The sequence below is a fragment of the Melopsittacus undulatus genome, chromosome 3 (assembly GCF_012275295.1).
Source record: "Melopsittacus undulatus isolate bMelUnd1 chromosome 3, bMelUnd1.mat.Z, whole genome shotgun sequence".
NCBI lineage: Eukaryota > Metazoa > Chordata > Aves > Psittaciformes > Psittaculidae > Melopsittacus > Melopsittacus undulatus.
In genome coordinates, this window is record NC_047529.1 from 69,666,479 (window position 1) to 69,689,160 (window position 22,682).

A 22,682-nucleotide genomic window follows, 5' to 3' on the forward strand; every position below is an offset into this window, starting at 1 on the left:
TATTACATACTGTAAAATTTGTTCAGACTGGCTTCATATGGAGCAGAAAATGTCTCATCGATTCACTCACCTTATTCACATTCAAATAAAATGGTAGCACTTCCATTGTCAAAATTGTGTTTCCAGGATTCCACCTTGGAATCAGAAAATATGTGAAATGTAAAGTTGTTTGTATATTGCAAGATGAAATCTAACCCTTATTAAGTGTCACACTTGTGTATTGCTGCACTCCACTACATAAAAAAACCACATAAGTGAATAGTGTCCTGCAGCTGCTAGTAACCAATGCTAGGAATAATACAAAACAAAATAGTACAAGTTACATAGTCAGGATATGATTTCTGTTACTTAATTCTTGATGTCTACACTCATGCAAATGATTTTATCCAACACTTGAAAGCCTGTGAAAAAAATTCACTTTTAGAGGGTAAAGTCCTCTGTCCTATGTTGGACTTCCACTTTAGGGCATAAAAATGGATCACAATCTAGAACTGCCCATTTATTTCCACTGACTAGAACAGTTGCTTGTGTTCTGCTCATGTGACCTACATTCAACCTACATGACAGTTGAGTAGGTCACATGCAGATGTCCACATCTGTCAAATAAGCTCCACCTTTGACGCTTTTATGTTGCCCTTCAAAATACAAAGATTCAGCATTCTGTTTGAGGGGAGACCTTATCGCTCTCTACAACTACCTGAAAGGAGGTTGTAGCAAGGTGGGTGTCCATGTCTTCTCCCAAGTAACAAGCAATAGGACAAGAGGAAATGGCCTCAAGTTGTGCCAAGGAAGGTTAAGACTGGTATTAGGAAAAAATTCTTTACCAGAATGGTTGTCAAGTATTGGAAGAGGCTGCCCAGGGAAGTGGTTGAGTCACCATCCCTGAAGGTATTTAAAAGTTGTGTAGGCGAGGCACTTACGGACTTGGTTTAGTGGTGGACTTAGCAGTGCTGGGTTAACATTTGGACTCAATGATGTTTAGAATCTTTTCCAACCTAAATTATTCTATGATTCTGTGTGTACTATATGGCATACACAATATGGAGTAGTCAGTGTTCTGACATATGCAGTACTGGTGTATGTAGGAAGTGTTTCAAATCAGCTTGCATATCCCTGAACATCAAAGATGGGGATGAAGGTACGCATGTGCAAACAGAAGGCCAGTGACATATTTGCTATCCAGCGTATAGCGAATGTTTCTTATGGTCTGACTCTGCAAGCTAATGTGTATCCTATATTCAAATTTTCATAGGATTTTTTAATGGAAAAATATGTCTAATACTATCAGGAGGCAGTTTGATATGTGGGGAAATTTAGCAAGCCAGACAGAATTGGCACAGAAGCAACTGCAAGGATATTGCTACAGGTAAAAGACACCCTCCCAGCTTTCTGAAAGTTTTACCTTTTTCCTCACTGCCCTCCACATACATATTTAAACATCTGATTTTTTTACCACAGCAAGAAGAAAATAAGAAGCAGGAACACTTCTACATTCCTCTTATCTTTCAAGTTGCTCTAAAATGCATCTGGTGCACTCTGGTGGCTGCTTTGGTAATTCTTAATTCGATGAATGCAAAAGGAGAAACAGTAACTATGGATGATGATTTTGAGATTATCCATACAAAGACTAATGAGCACATGAATTTATTCTAGTTTATCCAGTCTGATTTTTCTTGAATGCAGTCCCTGGAGAAATTCAGTGCTTGCCCATCACAGCCCATCTGCTTACCTTATATTAGTCATAGAGGGGTTTGAGGGCTGAAGTTCTCATCTCATCTGCTTTATGTTTTTGCTTGTGGTCAGACAGCTGCTGAATTTTACCCAGAGGTATATCAATTTCAGTAGTGGTAATTTATCCACATTTATTTGTAGTGTGACCTTGCACAAACCCTCATATCAATTCTAGCTTCCCTTTCCCTATCCTGTGTACGGATAATCCTATAACAGGGCTAGTAATACCTAGCTCTTTATGAGGATTATTCACCAATTACATTGAAAGGTACCCAAAAAAACAGAGCACATTTCTTGCCACTACACCACTATGTTTACTTTCTTTTGGTGCATTATTTAATAGGGGAAAAGTGGCATGAGTTTCTATACCCACAAGCACAGAGAACATATGAGAAGTCTAGTACACTTTACAGTACCTCCACATGAGATATAGGACTTTTGGGGAAAACTTAAGACAACAACTGATGTTTTATGCTACTTCTGGAAAGACAGCATCAGTGGTGGGAATCAAGGGACTTTCACTGGTGACTGAATGCCTGTTTTCTTTTGAGCTAGTTTTGATACCTTTGGTTTTATAAAACATGACCTCAAAGATGCTGCTAATTAGGAAAAGACAATGTATTTTCCAAATAGAATGGCCTCAATCCTTCTTCATTCTCCCAAGGTGTCACCTAGATGTGACCCACACCAAGTGCATTCATTGAATAGGTAGATATACTCTACTAGCATATGAAATGAAATAAAGATAAAAGAAAAACTCTGGAGCATAGTATCTCATGTTCCTGTTCAATCCATTTTACAAAGCAGCTGTATAACTCTTCAAGAAGAGGTTTTCTGGGTTAAATGTGCTATGTATTTTTGTTTCTTTCAGGGAGATACCATCCATCCTTGTCAACTCTGCATCTGTTCCAGTTTGAATTGATCTTTCTTAATTATGAGGGCCCTGAACTCAAGAGTAACTGGGACCTTGTACAACATCACACTCTCCTGACACAAACATGGTATTGTGGAAAACATTAGTTTTTTTCACAGCTTATAGATCTTCTCTGACTGACTGAACATACATGTGTATGACACACTTTGAGCAGATTTGCTGAACAGTTTTCACATAAAGGCACATTTAGGAAGGTCATTTTGAAATTTCTTACACGGGGTATAATACAGAGTGCTAGGGGCATTCAATTTGTTGTTGTGAGGGTGCTGTTATGTAAGTGCCAGAAATACTGGTTTGCCTCTTGGACATCACAACCAACACAAACCCATTGGAAAAGCAGGAGCAGAGAAGATTCCTGTAGCTCACAACTTCACCTCTTCCCCTTTAAGTCCTTAAGTTCCCCTTTAAGTCGACCACTATATTCAGCATTTGGGGTATAACTGAATGGGTGAACTGACCAGCTGAAGTTTCATTGAGATGAAGATGGTGATAGCAAATGAGAACATACCTGAAAATAAATGTATGATTTGCTGCTTTAAAAGACAGACTGTATTTATCACACAGGATCACAACCTGTGTCGGCTACTTCCCCCCTGCTTTACATCAGGTTTGAGCAGGGGCTGTGATAGTTTTTTCAGTCTGCATCTGGCTAGGAAGTTGAAACCTTGCTCTGTCTCACACATGTTCACTAAGTCAGTCTGCACATGGAGTGGGAGCTCTTATCTTCATTACCCTTCTAATTTTGCTGTTGCCTGCAGATTTGATCACAGCTGAACTCGTGCCACTGAAACATCTGGTGAAGTAAAATGTAGAGCAGCCCTGAAGGAGAAGAGTTTCTTCTGAGTTCAGTCAGTCAGAAAAGCTCATGAAAATTGTGACACAATCCTAAACTGAGCAAGCCAGAGCTATCCAGAAATGCTGCTTTGAGCTGAGAAGAAATGCTTCAGAACAAAGAAAGGAACAATTGCATGAGTCATGTGCTACAAGAAAGAAACCACTTCTCTGCAAGGGCTTTGAAACTGAAGATTATCCAGTAAAACTTCGAGTTAAACAAAGAAAAATATTCTTAGCTTCTTCTTACTAACAGAAATATTCATTTTGCATCATTCTCTTTCATCCCAAACAAATCTTAGAAATATGTTTTCTTCTCTCACATTTTACACAAAGCAATCAAATTCAGCCACCCTTAATATGGAGTATTTCAAGCTGTCAGTATAATTTTTTCTGTTTAGAATTGAAACAATCTTCTGAATTCAACATTATTAAAAAAAAAAAAAATATTTCATATCAACTCAGAAATGCATTTTCCAGAAATTCAACTAAAATCCAAAAGAAGGGCACCATACTTTAACCACATGTGAAATCTTGACTATAGTTTAAGAAATATCATTAACAACTACAAGGAAAATTAATATGAATGCTTGTGTAAAAACTTGTACAAGAAATACTTGTGGTTTAATTTGTTTCTTTATGATTGAAAGCAGCCAGTGAGAAAGCCGAAAAGACGCCAGTCATACAATGACAATAATAAAAACTCAAAGTACTATTATAGCTGTACTGTATTGCTAGGTACTTAGTTCATGAGTAATTCTAGACCGATGCATAGCCACACACATTAGTTACAAATAATTTTAAAGCAGTCATCAGATTTGCAGCCTCTAAGACCTCAGTCCTCAAAGGGTACATTTCTGAAGTCACAGACGACTAAATTCAATAAATCACTTATTGCAGATAATTTGCTCATCCCTGACTGCAGAAAGATTGTGCTAGACAGGTTTGCACAGCAAAGTTCAGACAAAGCTGCTGAAATACAAGGCAAGAATACACTAGCACTGCTGTGCATTTTGGAAGCAATAGCTGTTGTTACAGAAAGCTAAACTTGAAAGTTTGCTTACATCAGGGTATCATCTGTGCAGTTTCTGCAGGAAAAACATTATGTTTGCAGTTCACTTGGAAGATATTCACCCCCAAAAAGGATATTTATGTTATAGTGGTTAGATTTACTTTGATTTAATATAGTATCTTACTATTTTGTAACTCACGCTATGTACGATACTGTTCACCATATGTCCAGGAAGAAAACAAAAATAGAGAGAGAAGCTGAAGTATTTTTTAAATTAGCACGCCTATGGGGAAAAGCAATGTAAATGTACATAAACAAATGTAAACAAACATATAGATAACATAAATATCATGAGGGCATCTATGATAAGTCTCCTGAAATTTCCATCTATGAAATGCAATGGTAGCTTCACTGGGAGAAATTAATATGGTTATGAAGAAAGTAGAACTAGAGTGCACAGCACAGAACAGGCCAGGAAGTGGGGTGGCTTTGCAGAGGACGATGCACACACATGCCCACCAGGAGGGTAGAGCACCCAGTGAATGTCTGGAGCCATCTGGCTGCCACACCGAAGCAGGGCTCCAAGTGAGCAGTTACAACATGAGCTGCATCAGAGGGTTGTTGTCTTTGATGAGAAGCCATCTTCAGCCCTTGGCTAGTGCTCTCAAATCAGGGGAGGGTTACACCTTGGCACTTGAAAATGAATGGAAATGGTGCTACTAACTTGCATCATTGGAAGCATGCATTTTCCTCAGGAACAGAAAGCAGTTCCCAGGATCCGGGAACACCACCCCTTATACGTTTTCAAGTATTTTTACCAAATTCAAAACCAAATTGCCAGAAGGCAGTATAAACTAGTCACTCTTATTTCCATCTCAGAATTTACATGAGTCCATCCATCTCTTGTAATAAGACACATTATCTAAAATATGAAGGAATCGTCAGCTTCTTTTTTCTATCATTCCTTGACCATAAAAGAAAGCATTCTATTACTTTGCATACTGTGAACCTGTGTATATGACAGACATACACAGGCAAAGAGCTAAGGACCACCTTTTGCATTAATGAAAGATAACATTTCTGAAGGGGCACATTGTTTCCAGCCAGAGTATAATCTTTGTCAATAACCATGCATTTTAACAATACCTGTATAGGAAGTGGCCTGCATAAACTTTTGGTTTTACCTAATTTTTCTGAACTAATTTTCTATCATCTTTAAAACTAAAATATAAGAAGGACTTTGAGTAGTTTAAGGTATTTCACAAATTCTCATGGAGAAGACTCATCTTGCATGTGAGCGTGCATGATGATGAAACTTGGTAGAAAGTATTACAAAAAACATACTTCTGAAACCATGAGCTCTGCTGCTCTTGAGCACCTATTTAATTTAGCTTTGTTTTAGAACATCTTACAGAAGTACATGTGGGGATTATCATCTGTAGGAGCTTTCATCACCTGCTGGAGGATGTACAAAAGCTTCAAATATACACATGTACCTCTGCTCCAGGGGAGTCTACAACTTTCCCAGAACTACATCACTGATATTAACAAGTATCATAAAATCGCATTTCTGTTAGCTTAGCTGGCTAGAAGTAATCAAGTAGTAATCATAAGAAAATTACGTTGTGTTTTGCATCTCTGTGCTATCACATCTAATCTGGATTTAAGAGGACAAGCTGCACACTGACAGTCAAGTCAGAAGCATGGGAAAAACAGCACAACAGGCCACAAACAAGCAAGCCTCAAATATTGCCCAGATGTTTTTCTCCCTTGTTTCCTGTACATGCAGACACTCAATGACCAGCACGTGTCTCTGGTCAATCAAAAAAATATATATTTTAATTGCCTAATTGACATTACCATAGATTGTGTTATGTTCAATTCTTATGGAAACGGAGATGATAAATATTGATAAATAGATAAAAGGAAAATTAATAAATTATATGGTAAATGCCCACATTTTAGGACAAGAAATTATCATATTTCCACAGCTGGGGTCATCAGTGCTTGTGAAACAGGTAGCCTTATTTCATCAAAGGCTGAAAAAGCTTTAGAAAATGGGACTATATATGACAGGACTAGAATGACAGGACAGCAGCTTTTCTATAGCCAGAGCACACAAAGCAAAATGTTGACCCCACTGGAGTCACAAACTAAGCCTCTACTGATTTTCCTGGGACTAGCCCTGGGTTCCTGTCCTGTGAGCTCAACATCAGCTACAACGCTCAGCCTCCTTTATGCTTGTCCCTGCAGGAGAGACAGGCACCAGGGTGGCTCCAACCAGGACTTCAACCCCCTTGCTTTTCTGCTGGCCTAGTGCAGCTGGGGCTGGAAGGTCCACCAGTCTGTTTGGGCTTCTAAATTGTTTGCTGAGGAATAAACAAATAAATTTATGAGGGAAATGTTTGCTTTCTGGGATTTTGATTCATAAAACATTTGTAATATTTAAATTGCTTTTTCCTTGTGTTTTGGTTCTGTTTATTTGTTTATTTGGGATAGCTATAGGACAACCAAATATTTTCTTATTCTGCATCCTGTTCACATTTTTTGCTTAGATCACCATTTAATTTATTACAACATCATTCTTTGTACTACACAGGTCTTTTATGAAACAGCAATATGGTAAAAAATTTACACCACTCTTTTGGGGAGTAAAAAAAAAAAATAGGCGGGAGAAGGGAACACCAATGTGAAACTCTGCCAGAATTTCCATACTATTCTTGGCCCCCCATCCCATGCTTCCACTGAAATGTTAGGATTATGAGGTGACAGATCCCTCTCCCCTTCAGGTTCAGAAAGACACAGTTCAGTCTGGGCACTTGTCAACAATACCTGATTTTGGAGCACTTCCCCCCAAAAAATCAAGAGAATTATGGAAAAGGAGCTTTCTCACTACTGCCTTTACATGTTAATTCTGCCAGCTGGACTCTTCTAGGATGGGTAAAGAAAAAGACCTGAGTGTAGGTAAATATTATCAATATAAGAGTATGTGTAACATTTATTACCTGTTCTGGAATGTAGGTGGCTGTAGCAGCATAAAGTGCAGCTGCACTAGGGCTTTTATAAGCATAGATACTGTTTATAAAAAAAGCCCACATTTCTCATGGATGTAGGCTGGTTTTCAAAAGTGCAGAAGCCCACAGAGCACTCACAAAAAAATCACAATATTAATCTTCAGCCACTGAACCTTCATCTGTCTATCAGTTTTAATTTTACCCAAGCAGCAGCAGAGACCACATGTCTGCACGATGACTCTGGGGCTCCAGGCCATGAATAAATGGTTAAGGGGAAAAAGCTGCCTGCCTGCCAAAACTAATCTTTTTTCTTTTCTTAGCTTGTTAATTTCTCCCCTTCAGTTTCTTTGGGGCATCACTAAAAATTAAGACAAAACTGCTATGAAAGATTACAATAAGAACAGAGGCTCATAGGAGCAGATTTCAAGCTGAAGATACTTCTTTTTTTCCTAGCTCCAGTTTGAGAGTTATCTATTTGTGGAAGCATCGGGTTCTACAACATTATCTATGCGAAGTGCATTTTCTTTCAGTAATCTCAGGAAGGCATTTTTACCACAAATCAGCACAAAGTATAATGTGTGCTGTAATATTATGAAGAAATGTATATTACAATATACAACCATAAGAGTTTTAAATATCTTAAGTGCTGCCTGAAGTACATGGACAAACCTGGAATATTGTTTTTCCCCATAAGCAAGTACATAATTTTTTAGCTGCCAACAAGCACTGAAAGGGTAGAAACTTAGGACATTGCCATATCCCACCACCACAAATGCCAGCCTCCAAGGTCTCCAAGTACCCTGCTTTAGTCAGTAGAATTCCTTAGTTTTAATTATTCAATTCAGGGTAATGCAACTATTTTAAACAAACTAATTTCTCATTCTTTTGGCTGCAGGGAACTCCTTTAAAGAAAAGCAAGGTCAACATTTTAAAATAAAGCCTCATCACTTCATCCTCTACAAGGACCCAAATTTCAAAGCATAAGGACCCAGGATGTATATTGTCGTTTGTATTATTTGCATTTAGGAACTGAAAGTACAGAAGTGTTGGAATAGGTGATTGTGTACTATTCTTAAGTTATAAGCATATAGCAAAATACAGAATAATTCTGGGAATATACTTATAAATGTACCAATGGCATTTATACTTGGTGTATGTAACCCAAGTTACATGGCAAACCCTTTGGCCTAACATACTCTTACAGAAGTAAATAATGCATGTTAATAATAAAACGAGTATTGGTGTAAACTGTATAGTCAGATTAGGTTTTCTGTTAAGAGGCTGATTGCCCCTATCATCCAAACAAAATACAGTGGCAGCTGTGTTTATGTTTAAACAATATTCTGATTTAATCCATTTAAATACTGTTTCTAGTTCAAGGCTTAGTTGTGTATACCTTGCTCATACTAGCAACTTCGTGATTTTACTATCAGCTACTGTAATTATAGGATCAATAAAAAATAATAATAAAAAAACACCAGAAAACCCACCAAAAAAAACACCCGAGCCCTAAAGGGGGCAGGCACAGTGGTCTGTAGGTGAAGGCTGGGGCCTAAATTAGTAAGATGCAAACTTTGAAGGGGAAAAAAAGCATTTTATCAACAGATTGTTCACTCTCTCTTCCAGTACCAGAACTAAGGTAAAATAACTATAATTACAAGGAAAAAAAATGGTTCGAAACAGTGGTAGCATTTCACAAAATGTATCATTATACAGTGGAACTGCTTGCCACAGGATGCTGGGGAAGCTAAGAGCTTATACAGCTTTTTGGCAAGACCAGACATGTTTGCAGAAAAGAAATCTGTGAACTAAACACATTAGAAGAACATCTGGCTCAGGAACTGCCTGGCAGCATATGGCTGTAAGCTGGCAAAAGCACTGGGAATGTCAGCCCTGCTTTAAAACTCATGTGGGTTTCTTTCAAAAACAGGTAAGGTACCAGATAGACAGATAAATACACTTTTGGTCCAGTCCCATACAGCTACTTTTATGTTCAAATAGGCAATAATTTAAAATATTTCTTGTTCCTTGCAACCATGAAAGTAGTGTAAAAATGCATACAAATGACAAAAAATACAAATTACAATTGAGTGTAGGATAACAGCAAAAAACTATTAGATTATTTTAAAAAATGATTTTTTTAAAAAGTTACACAGCCTTTTAATTTATTATTTAATTTCTTGAACTTTCTTCAGATAAATATTTTTATTACATTCAAAAGAATCACTATTTGAGGAAATTCAGATCACATTCAGCATGCCATGGACACGAATAACACAGTCCTAAACCTGGATCTTGTGATACACAGTTTGGCCTGCTCCTGCTTTGTAGAATTTAAGCAATTTTCAATTCTAACCCCTGTAGCTGAAACATCTGAAAGACAGAATAACGGTGGCAGTGTACTTATCTGCAGAACACAGGCCCCTTTCTAAATTACAAGCCAAGATTTTAGCTCATAGTAGATGTTCAGTGTTATCTCAATACAGCAAATTATGCATTGGCAAAATAAACATGTATTTAAATTTTAATGGTGCATTTTAGTCAGGTGAAAGTGTTGTGTTTATGCTCTGATTGGAAATGTAAATATCAAAAATGTCAATGGAGAAACAGAAGGACATCTTCTGCATCACTCCAAATTTCTGAGTGATGTTTTGAGTTGAAGAATTACAACTGTCAAAGACATTTTGTGATAGCAAAAAGTAAAATAAAAAATAAAATGTTAGTATATTACCAGTTCCTATGTCCTTTAAAAATTATATTCACATGCATCCCCAGAGCTCATAGTCCAGTTCATACTGCTGATGCCCCACAAACTGTCCCACTGATCGTTTGGTTTTGGTATCATGTTTGAGGCTGTAGGGCTGAAACCTAAGAATGCATTTTAAATAAACTATATTTAGTTCAGACTAAACCAAGGTAGATGGTGAAAATACAAGAAACCCCCTTGAGAATACTCAAAAGAATGTATCTGTATAAAGATGGTAATAAATGCAGTTCACACAAGCCTTTAGTATAAGCAGAGCATTCCATATTTTGTTTCATTCCATTTCATCCCTAAGCATTTGATCACTATTCATACGTTCTTCAGTGACATAAAAATGCCTGCAATATTTAATTCTATCAGGGTTTGCAATATTTTTATTTTTGCCTCAACTATTCGTATTTGCATGCAAAGTCTCATTATTGGAAGCAGCAAATATGAAAGGGAACTACAGAATCCAGTGATTTACTAAGCTAACAATTTTAGCTAATACAAGAATATATCTAAAGATACCCTGAATTACAAATTAGTGGTTGCACAAACTCCACAGAATGATTCTAACAGTGAGTAAGAAGTTCAGTCTCTGTGCAGCCAGCCAATTAAGAATGTATAACAATTGCATAACAATTCCCAAACTGACATTCACATAATCCTTTCGCCCTTTCCTGTGTATTGGAGAGGCATGATCTGTAGCACACATACCCAGGGCTGAGTAACAGTGGGTGCAAACCAGGTGCCTTCCATAGCTTTCATTTTTCTTGTAGATATCCCTATTTTCAGTTCAAAGGACTTCACCTGAAATTATGCTCAAGTACTTCAGTACTTTCAGTTCTGAATTTGTGCTCTTGAAAGGTACAGAATTATTTGCCTGATTTTCAGTGTGACCCTTGTTTTCCCTCCACTCCATCTATGTCTGCATTTCATGGTGTTCCCAAGTTGAACTCAGAAAACATCCATCAGGACAGGATCTTTAGGCCAGATTCTCCCACTTCACAACTAACAGTGCATCATCAACTCAAAAGGATATTTAAAAAAAAATCAAAAACCAATAAAAATACAAATATTTGGTCTTCTGCTCTCGAGGAATACTTTGTCACTTAGCAAGCTTTTATTTGACCTCCAATAACAAATATATTCAATATATGTGAACATACTGGTAGCTGTCAGTTAAAGCAGCACCTATGATGAGACCATGATTCAACAGTGTGCAAATCAGATTTTGATGGATTAGTTTTGGAGCTCCAAGCTTCACCTAAGTACATCTGCAATTTGAAGCTCAGGGAATAGGTGAGGCAAATGCAATTTTGTGTCCTGAAAGTAGCAGCTGGCAGGAAATACAGTGATGTCAGCCTGATGTTGAGTTCCAAAGCATGATCCTTCAGCTCCAGTGGCTTCAACAGACAGTCCAAATTTCATGCTTGGCCTTCTTCTAAGAGTGGCAGTTACAAAGTATCAAGACATGCAAAGTTTATTCACCTTTTGATGTAGCCCAAATACCTGGTTTTAACCTTGGCACAAGATCTGCATCCTGCTGTCCCACACAGCACACTCCCAATGACAGAGTTAAAATAAGATGTCGGTGCAGAACAATGTTCATTGATTCTCTAGGTACTTACTAAAGCAGCCGCCAAAAATAAGTAGGACTATACTATATGTAATATGTGTATATATTTAAGTTTTTTATTGTGATAAGTATGTGCATTTACTAAGACATAAATTGGAATGACCGAGCTTGTAATGGTGCAAGCAACAATCTACCACAATTTTTCTCATTTGTTTAAGGAGGAAACAGCTGTTGTCAGATGGTAGCATGATGCCAACAGTCAAGCAGGAAGGTTTACAGCATTTGAGTCATATTAATCCTAGTACATGAACATTAATAGGTGCTTTTCATCACAAATGACTAATGTAGCTAATCTCTGACACTAGCCTGAACTTCTGACTCTCCTAAGAAAACTATATGCTGTTGTTAGCAGTGTAATTGATGAATCAGTGTTTCCTTTAGCAAAGAATGTTATGAAGAACTTATAAATCTGATCTAAAAATGGATAGCAACATGAAGCCCAAAACATTAAAATGGTATTTATGACTTCGCTTTAAAGACATCCTGAAAGAAAACGTAACACCCTGTCCTGCACTTAAATTCTATCATATACAAGTCATTGTGATTTCCTCTTCATCAAACTGAACTAGACCTTACACTCTGCTGAGAGAGTTCAAAGGAAATTGCTAAGGGCACAGAGTGCAGGGGCAGCCAGCATATACCAGAAAGTTCACTGCATGCAAACTGCTGTGGCTTAGAAGCAGCAATGGTGTCCTGAAAGACTGAGAAGACACTTCAAACTGACATTTGTGTTCCACCCTCATTTCACATCAGTCCTATTTCATAACACTGAAGGTCTTTGTTGATCCCATTTGTAGCAAAGGTATATACACACACATGCATTCATCATTCTTCTTTTGAAATTAATCTTAAAAAGTCTCCTTACTGCATATGACTGTTACATTAATCATACAATCATAGAATAGTTAGGGTTGGAAAGGACCTCAAGATCATCTAGTTCCAACCCCCCTGCCATGGGCAGGGACACCTCACACTAAACCATGTTACCCAAGGCTTCATCCAACCTGGTCTTGAACACTGCCAGGGATGGAGCATTCACTACCTCCCTGGGCAACCCATTCCAGTACCTCACCACCCTCACAGTAAAGAATTTCTTCCTTATATCCAATCTAAACCTCTGCTGTTTAAGTTTCAACCCATTACCCCTTGTCCTAGCACTATAGTCCCTAATGAATAGTCCATCCCCAGCATCCCTGTAGGCCCCCTTCAGATACTGGAAGGCTGCTATGAGGTCTCCACGCAGCCTTCTCTTCTCCAGGCTGAACAGCTCCAACTTTCTCAGCCTGTCTTCATATGGGAGGTGCTCCAGTCCCCTGATCATCCTCGTGGCCCTCCTCTGGACTTGTTCTAACAGTACCATGTCCTTTTTATGTTGAGGACACCAGAACTGCACACAGTACTCCAAGTGAGGTCTCACGACAGCAGAGTAGAGGGGCAGGATCACCTCCTTCGACCTGCTGGTCACGCTCCTCTTGATGCAGCCCAGGATACAATTGGCTTTCTGGACTGTAAGTGCACACTGCAGCTGGCTCATGTTCATTTTCTCATTGACTAACACCTCCAAGTCCTTCTCCGCAGGACTACCATGAATTTCTTTTTTGCCCAACCTGTAGCTGTGCCTGGGATTGCTCCAACCCAGGTGTAGGACATTGCACTTGTTATGTTTAAACTTCATGAGGTTGGCATCAGCATTCCTTCCCTCTAGCGTATCAACAGAAGCACACAGCTTGGTGTCATCGGCAAACTTGCTGAGGGCACACTCAATCCTGCTGTCCATGTCAGCGACAAAGATATAAAACAAGACCGGTCCCAACACTGATCCCTGAGGGACACCACTTGTTATTGGTCTCCAGCTGGACATTGAACCGTTGACCACAACTCTTTGAGTGCGACCATCCAGCCAGTTATTTATCCACCGAGTGGTCCACCTATCAAACCATGTCTCTCCAATTTAGAGACAAGGATGTCATGTGGGACAGTGTCAGACACTTTGCACGAGTCCAGGTAGATGACATTAGTTACTCTACCCCTGTCCATCACTTTTGTAGCCCCGTCATAGAAGGCCACCAAATTCGTCAGGCAGGATTTTCCCCTAGTAAAGCCATGCTGGCTGTCACCAAGCACCTTGTTGTTTTTCATGTGCCCTAGCATGCCTTCCAAGAGAATCTGCTCCCAGATTTTGCCAGGCACAGAGGTGAGACTGACTGGCCTGTAATTCCCTGGGTCATCCATTTTTCCCTTCTTGAAAATGGGGATTAAAAATTATATATATTTAATGTACTTTTATTTTTATAATTATTATATTTTGATTAGTTCTATAGCTATTATTATGATAGCAGTCATTTTTTAAATTATTTCAGTTTTGTTTCAATCAGTTTTTATTGACTATCTGGGTATATCACTTACCAGAAAGCTGAGTGTGACAGTGGCTTTCTGGGGAGCAAAAGCTAACTACAAATCTGCTGCTGCAGACAGTTCAAAGGGCTATCGCACAGCCCAATCCTTAAATTTTATTAGAAATTTATCCCCTAATTGTATTAACTATCCACAGCAGGTTTTTATCCAAATTAATTTTCCTTCTTAAGTTTGTCTAGAGGCAGATATTAATCTTTAAAGATTACTGGATATATAAACCATTTGGTCTCATACATAAAATTACAAATCAATACCAGGTCTCTAATTCACAGAGAACATGTGCTTTTCTCTGGCTAAGGAATCTTTTGCCTCATTATATCCAAGTATAATTGCATTTGCTGTCATAATAGCAAAATGTAGCATTTATCCAAGATGTTAATCTGTTGCTGGTGCTGGCCACCAAATGTAGGACCATATGCTTCTGGACTGTGAAGAGCAGAGAGGACCAAAATTGTTCTCACAGAATTAAAACTTCCAACAGGAAAAATACAAGGGAGACCAGTTCTCTCCCCCCCACCCCCCCAGCAATCCTTCACTGTAGTGATCCCATGCCAGAACAGGGTAGGAGCAAAGTCCTACAGCTCACCTCTGTGGCAGACTGCATTTAGTCATTTGAGGCAAATCTCCTTCTAAAGGACATTTCTCTCCTAGTTGTCAGATGTTATCACAACTGCAATTGTCTTCCTGCATGTTCATCTGCACATCTGAGCAATGCAGTGTGCAATGGATGCCTCCACCCATGGGAGTCAATAGCCCTTCTATGAGTGAGAGGCTCAGAGAGTCCTTTCCTCACAGGGGAAATGGTGAGACTCACATGGTATGAAATAAGGCACATTACTTTCTCTTTAGACAGTTAGTTTCTTATTCAAAGCAATCAGAAACATTAAAGACTACTGAAATTCTATTATCTGTTAGCTGCTGTTAAATGTGTATCACATAACAGCATCCAGCATAAAAACTGATCCATCAGGTCCAAGACAAAGAGGACATATGATATACACTTGCAGCAGCATTAATTTAGTTTATAATTTTTATTTAGAAGTGGTCTAGCCTTCTTTCCTTTGAATAATACTTGTACTTACAATCTTTGCTCATTTTTGTGTCCAAACAAAAGTAATACTAAAGTATTATTAAAGTATTGAAGTACTACACTCATGATGGCTGAGCATCATCTTTCCTTGCTTATTTGAATAAATGTAATATTCAAAGAAGGATTCCAGTTCTCAAAAATGCAATTCCCTTTCAGGTGACTGATCATTCCAGACATTTAACTAGCTCAATGTGACACTTGCAAAGCATGAACTTAACCACTACTTCACTTTCCTACATGCTAAGACTGTCTCTTATTGCAAATTTTAACTGGAAGTAATGAACTCACTTAGCACAACTTTCCATAGATGCTTGAGTTTTGTTTTTTTTTTTCATGTTAGGGCCATCATAATAAATTGTACACAGGGATTTCACAGTTTTATTTCAAACAATGTCAATAACTTCTATAAATACATTTGTAAGTGGTAGTTTTCCGATAATCGAGGCCTGTAAAAACATTCCTACAAAATAAATGGCAAGAATCAGAGTTCTGATTTTGCAGTTCCTCTGTCAATTGTACCATTTAATGAAAATATTGTTTTCTGCTTGATTTAATAGTGAACACAGAGTTGTTTCTTTTTTCTTTTAACTTCATATTTGAGTCTCTCGCACACACACAGTTGCATGTTGATTTCTGGCTGTCCTTCATAAATTCCTGTGCCAAAACGCCCCATAGTTCTATTAATCAGTTCCTACAGAATGGACTATAGGGGTTGACTTACACCTGTGAAGAGGGGGAGGGACTGTCCTGTCACTTCTGCTAGAGGAACTGACTTCTTTAAAATACTATGATGTCATTACTAACAGCATCTTACAGACTGCTTGCCTTTTTTCATCCTATGTCACTTTTAAACAAAAGTAAGAGTTCAGGCTTACACATAGATGACCTCCAAGTCTAAGACTTTGAGTTCTCTATTATACTGCCTTACTATGATCTCCTTAGATGTTCAATATCTACTGTAGAAGAAGAGCTGGCAGCTCCACAGAGATAACTGACAAGTGTGCAGCCTCTTTAGTTGAAAAAGTAAATGGATTTATCCACTTTATAAGGTATGAGCAAAAAACCTACAAGAAAGGATGGAACAGAAGGGGGGCAGCAGAGTATGACAAGAAAGCTCTGTTTTAGAGGTCAAAAAGAGTAGGGATAAAATGAGAATTGCCAAAAGTTAAGCTGAGTCCTGGCAGTTGACACCTAGCAATACAAATTAAAATAAATGTACACTATTCTTTGGCAGTATAAAGAAAAATGAAATTGCAGTGAAGTTGCTACACAGTGAGAATGGAGTTAAGATAATGTTGGCATGGCCACCCTAAAACTTTCTGACTCAATCTTCTGTAAGGAGAATGACAGCAAAATCCAGACATCTTCTGAAAATGTGTGTACAATGCTAAATCACATCCAAGATAGAAGCAAAGTTTTTAGAGTTTGGTAAAATCAAGCCAGGCAGAATAGATAATTTCCTGCACCAAATATTGAAACAATTCACCTATGAATTCAATTGCAATTAATAAACACATTATCAGCTCAAGGGCTTAGCAGAGAACGTCAACATAACAAATATAATTCAGAAAACCAGAAAAAATGGCAACTTTACATCTGTTACTCTGAGATTGATAGTCTTTTTCAGAAGTCTTTTTAAGAACTTCAAATGAAAGAATATTTTGAGACATACAGGTAGATGGAAACCCGAGATAAAATACAAATTGGCTTTACCAAGGTGAATACAGATTTTGGTAATAAAATAACTTCTTGTATAAAAGATAAGGGTTGCAGTAGATCTAACCTAGATGGCCTTCAGTATTACATTTGATACAGTATCACATAAGGAACATAACTACATACATGGCTACACAAACAGGAGGTTGGTAACAGTGTCAGTTTGTAAACTGGGGAAAAGTTTAGCTAAAAAGAAACTGCAATGCATTACACCAAAAAACATTGATTAACGGGGGGAAAGAGAGTCTTCCTATAAAATTTCTCAAGGTTCCCTCTTACTGATGATCTTATTAATACTACCATTCACACCTGTCCCAGTTTTGGCTGGGATAGAATTCATTTTCGTCCTAGTACCTGGTGAAATTACTTGACACAGCATAAGCAGTGCTGTGTTTTGGCTTTAGTCTGAGAACAAGGCTGACAACACACCGATGTTTTAGTTGTTGCTCAGTAGCACTTACTCTCATCGAGGACTTTTCAGTCTGTCATGTTCTGCCAGTGAGGAGGGACACAAGAAGCCAGGAGGAAGCAGAGACAGGACACCTGACCCAAACTAGCCAAAGGGGTATTCCATACCACAGCATGTCATGCCCAATATATAAATTGGGGGAAGTTATCCAGAAGGGACTGATCACTGCTCAGCCCATGCTGGGTATCAGTCGGCAGGTGATGAGAAATTGTATTGTGCATCACTCGGGTTTATTGGTTTGATTTTTTTTCCTTCCCTTCTTTAGTTTTATATTCTTTCCCCTTGTTATTTCCCTTATCATCATTATTAGTAGTAGTAGATTATACTTTAGTTTTTAAACTGTTCTTATCTCTACTTGTGGGGTTTACCTTCTCCTGATTTTCTTCCCCAGTCCCCTGGGGAAGGGACATGGGCAGGGAGTGTGAGCCAGTAGTTGCATGGTGCTGAGTTACCAGCTGGGTTTAAACCACAACAATAACTTCAGCACAGAAAGAAAAAAAAAAAAAAAGTTACATTTACTGACAGGATTAAATTAGGGATATCAATTCAGAGAAAGTCCAGGATATTATGCAGGAAAAATGAATAAATAAAAGGACTGGGAAAATAAAAATGAGATACAAGTGCATGTACTCAATAGACTTATTAACAAAATTTCATACTATAAGCCAGGGGCTTACCAGTTTGAAATGACAGATAGTAACTGGTCACAAGGCAACCATCAGATACAGTGTAATACAGCAATAAAAAAGGCATATAAAGCTCTATGTGTATCTAGATATATTAGGCTAGATAGCAGAGTTTTAATATCATCACAAACATTGATCAGACCTTACTTAAAATTATAGTGTCACTTCTGATCATTCATAATCAAGAAAGATGTATTCAAACACAGACAATCAAGTGGGAAAGAGCAGAATCCACTCAGCATGTACAACTGAGAATCAACAATAAAATTGCTGTTTGCAAGTACTCCTAAACATGGATAACTTGGGTGACAAAATCCATTTCAGTTAATGGACAATGCTGATACAGAAGAAATGTGTAGAATCTTTCCATTGACAAGTGTAGGCTCAAAATTAGAAACCATTTCCATGTATCAAAATGAGCAATGTTCCAGCACCGCCTGCAAGGACAAGCTGCTTAGTATTTTTAAAAAAAGCATAATACAGTTATGAAATGGATTAGAGATGGTAGCTTTCTTATAAGCCACAATATAGCACGCAGTGAACTAGGAAGTCCCTTCCAACCTGGCATTCTCCTGTGCTGTTTGCAAACTAGGGTAGAAGAAGTAACAGAGAGTAGCTACATAAGATATTAAGCTTTTAAGAGAAAATGAACTCAGGAACTGCAGAAATGTAGAAGATCACATCAGGTCTTTATGTACCATAGTGTTAATTGTTTTAATCTATAATTATGCACATGAAAGAAAATTATGTGCAAGTACACCTCTGGCTTTGAGGTAAGAGGAGGAGCTGGTAGGAATCAAAGACCATGTAAACCATACATATGCTAGTGCTAGAGCATAAGAAACCATTAAATAATAAAACAAATGCTGAACTTCCAAGAAAGCACTTAAAACCAGGGACAGCTCTTTTCCACCTGCATAACAATCATTTTCAGTTCCTAAAAAAGAATTACCACAGCCATGCTTCAGATCGAATTTCCACAATACAATTTATTGTGAAAATCTCCTTCATAGCACTGAATGTTCACTCTCCCCATGAATGCCTTACATTTATAAGTCTACATCTTTGTCTTCAGTTTGCTTGTGTTGCCTGGTATTGACCTTGGGAGCTGCTCTATCTGCTGCCATCTCCTTTGTCTGTTGTTCTTAAAAATCACTGCTCATCTCATAATTTTTTTTTGTATGCTGTTCTGCTTTCACTTGGTGAGCAATCTTTGTTTATGTAGAGATAATTACATAATGTACATTTATAGGGAAACATCTCATCTTGCTGAGAATGTAATTTTGTATTTCTACAATTATTTTCCTGCCTGATCCATCCCCATTCAGTGAGCCTGCTTTTGTTGGACTGAGGCTAATCACAAGTTTATGACCAAGCTGAATGGGACTTAAATGGGTACAGAACCATCCTCATAAGGGCTAATTATTCAAGGTAAATGTAATAGACCATGGACTGCTACATGATTTGTTCTAGCAATTATGAGTCCTGTATTTCAATGTATTTACTTCTCATTTTCAGAAAAGGCATTTTTAGAATAGCTGTATAGTGACCAGGGTTGTAATATTATTCCCGTAGCTTTGAAATCTTGTGTTTTCCAAGATGTCTGATATAAAAGTAAGACAGATTCCTATGATGTCCACATTTCTGCTAACTGTGCAAGTCCTACAGTGATTTGAATTAATTATCTGTTTCTCAGGAAGTACTGAATTAAGTGCATAATTATGATTCTCTAAGGATCTGATTATAGTAATTTTATGGGCTGCCCAGTGTACTATTTTACTGGCATAGTCTAATCTTGTCACAACCTGTACTCTTATGAACTTATTAGGTACAGTTTTTCTAGTTGAAATATATTTTTCTTATGACATATTAGCATAATATGTTTTCACTTAACTATGGCAGAACTTAAAATCCAATTCATGGACAAGAACTTGCACAGAATGCAAAAACAACAGCTGACCCTTAGCATTTCTGCATATGCTGCACTTGGGGGAGGAAAAGGGACAATACTGATGATAAGCATTTTTCCCAGCATACCAGCCACCTATTTTTAACTCATTTGAACAGCTTACTTTTCAGTTTCTTTGTTGTTAACTGGTTTTTAACTACTTTCACACTCAATTATAGTAAAAATTATTATTGCATGGCTAGGCCAGAAGCCTACTAAAATGGTTTAATCAGAAATAAATATATTTCAAGAATATGTCTGACAATTTCACATTTATGTACTCTTTATTGTTTTCCTTGTTATATTGCTGGTTACTTGCTACTGGAGACACAAAATAAGCATATAGTAATGCCTAATAGCAGCTGTTCATGCCTGACTAGCACAGATTGAAACATCCATCATCTATCTGTCATGATTTCATGACATGGATGGACAAAAGTATTTAGTGATTTTGCTAAAATCTAGCTGCACTTTAAGCTTGCAGATTCACTAAAGACAACTGAGTGCCCTTCCACAATGTGCTCTGCATGCTCTATCTGACTGATGTTTACCAGTTCCAGGGAACAATTCTTGCTAATTTATGTCCTGTCAGATACTGCCACTATGTCCCATTCCACCAATACACAGTGAAGTATCTATTCTCTTAGTTAGCTTTGACAAATGGAAACTCACCCTAAATCATGTTCACTCAGAACTCATTCAGTTCTTCTTCTGTTGCACTTACCAAGTCCCTTTGCTGCCACATACCCAATAGCTCTACTTCTCCAATAAAAACAAATTGCTGGACTTTTTAACATCTTCCCTAATTTTATTGACTTCCCTCACTCAATACTAAAATAATCAAATTCTGCCTTCAGCCAGGGCACTGACCACGCATTTGTTAAAATTTCAGATACACTCATCACGCACAATACCTTGATGCTCATTCAGCCTAAGAGCTTCCTTTAAGTTTATTAAACTTGTTAGCCTCTTTGGATCTTGTCTCATGATACAAAACACTTGACAGTGATCAGGCTGCTGATAGTTTAAGAGCATAACTTCACTGCTTAGCTTCAGTCTGCCATCTGTCTTCATTATTCACCATTTCCTAATTCCTTTATTATAAAACCTTTGAGGAAGAGTTTTTTTCTTCCCCCCCCCCCCCCCCCCCCCCCCCAATTATAAAGCAAATAGATCCATGAAGCTCTGGTTCAAAACCAGCAGTAAGACACTGCTGAACAAATAAGCACTGTTCAGAGGACAGGAGGAGAGACAGGCTTGAGGCATTGGTGGGGACTGTTCCTTCTTGACTTCCCTCTGTATTTGCTCAGCAAAAGAATGACAGCATAAACCCACACAAATTTATACAAATAGAGCCATGATTTTGGTTAGGCTTGTAGAATAGACTAAACTATTTCAGCAGTTAAAACATCCAACTGGGAAAAAACAGGTTAAAACCCGGTGACATTACATGCTCCTCTCATGTAATGCATGCCAATTCATACTTCTTTTTAATAATCATTAAAAGTTATCTGCAGACTGCAGATATCAAGATGTAAATCATACCAATAAAAAGCTACAGTACATATGAGTGCCCCTTTTCCACTTATTCCTATGTCTAACTTGGAAAAGTTTAGCTAATGAAACCAGTTCCTAGAGCTGGCATACCTTATATGAAAGTGCTGCATAAAAACATCACTACTTTAGCAAATTTAATTTCTGGTTCAGGCTATGCTCTTTCTTGATAAATTTTCTTTACATTTTCAATCAAGCCTTTTGATGAACAGTAAGTGAGAAAAACTCTGATTCAACAAAATACATAGTGGAACATCACCAGGACTGCATTTTTTTTTTTTTTTGCTTTCTCTCCACTCAAAGCAAACATAGTTGTATTTATCTGCTAAATTCTAATTAGAACAGATGATACAAGGAGAAAATGGCTTAGTACTATATCTTGCCAGAAGTCGCATAAAGACGAAAAAATACACTATTTGTCTAGTCCATGCTACTATAATCACGCCACGCAAGTACTGCAGGGGCCCTGAACTCACAGCTGGTATTTACTTCCCACGAAGCGCCTTGCCGTCCCGCTGCGCCTGCGGGAGCCCTGCGCAGACCGGCTGAAGCGCCGGGAGCGAGCGCACATGGAATAGCCCGCCCGAGTCCCGTACCGGCTGCGGGAGCAGACCTGCTCCCTCCCTCCCACAGTCGCTCATTCCCGCACAGCAGCCACACACCTTTCCCTCCCGGCCCCTTCCAGGTCACGGTTCTTGGGGTGGGCCCTGCGGCAGCGCCCAGCGGGAGGGGTGCGGGGCGGCGGCTGCCGGGAGGAGCAGGGCGGTGCCCGCGCTCCCCCGCCCTTACCTCAGGTGCAGGTAGTGCACCAGCTTCGTCACTACAGTCACCATCTTCCCAGGTCACCTTCCCCACCGCTGACCTCCGGGGCACCGCTGACCCGACCAGGCAGGCCTG

At 38.5% G+C, this 22,682-nt stretch overlaps 1 protein-coding gene across 1 annotated transcript in view; it reads right to left on the reverse strand.

Moving 5' to 3' along the window:
- The window catches only part of ARHGAP18 (Rho GTPase activating protein 18), a 99,896-nt gene extending 77,214 nt beyond the window's left edge, over positions 1-22,682 (reverse strand). Inside the window, exon 1 of the mRNA XM_031054081.2 lies at positions 22,575-22,682. Within this exon, the coding sequence (XP_030909941.1) occupies positions 22,575-22,618 (44 nt within the window). The 5' untranslated portion in view covers positions 22,619-22,682. The remainder of the gene's footprint in view (positions 1-22,574) is intronic.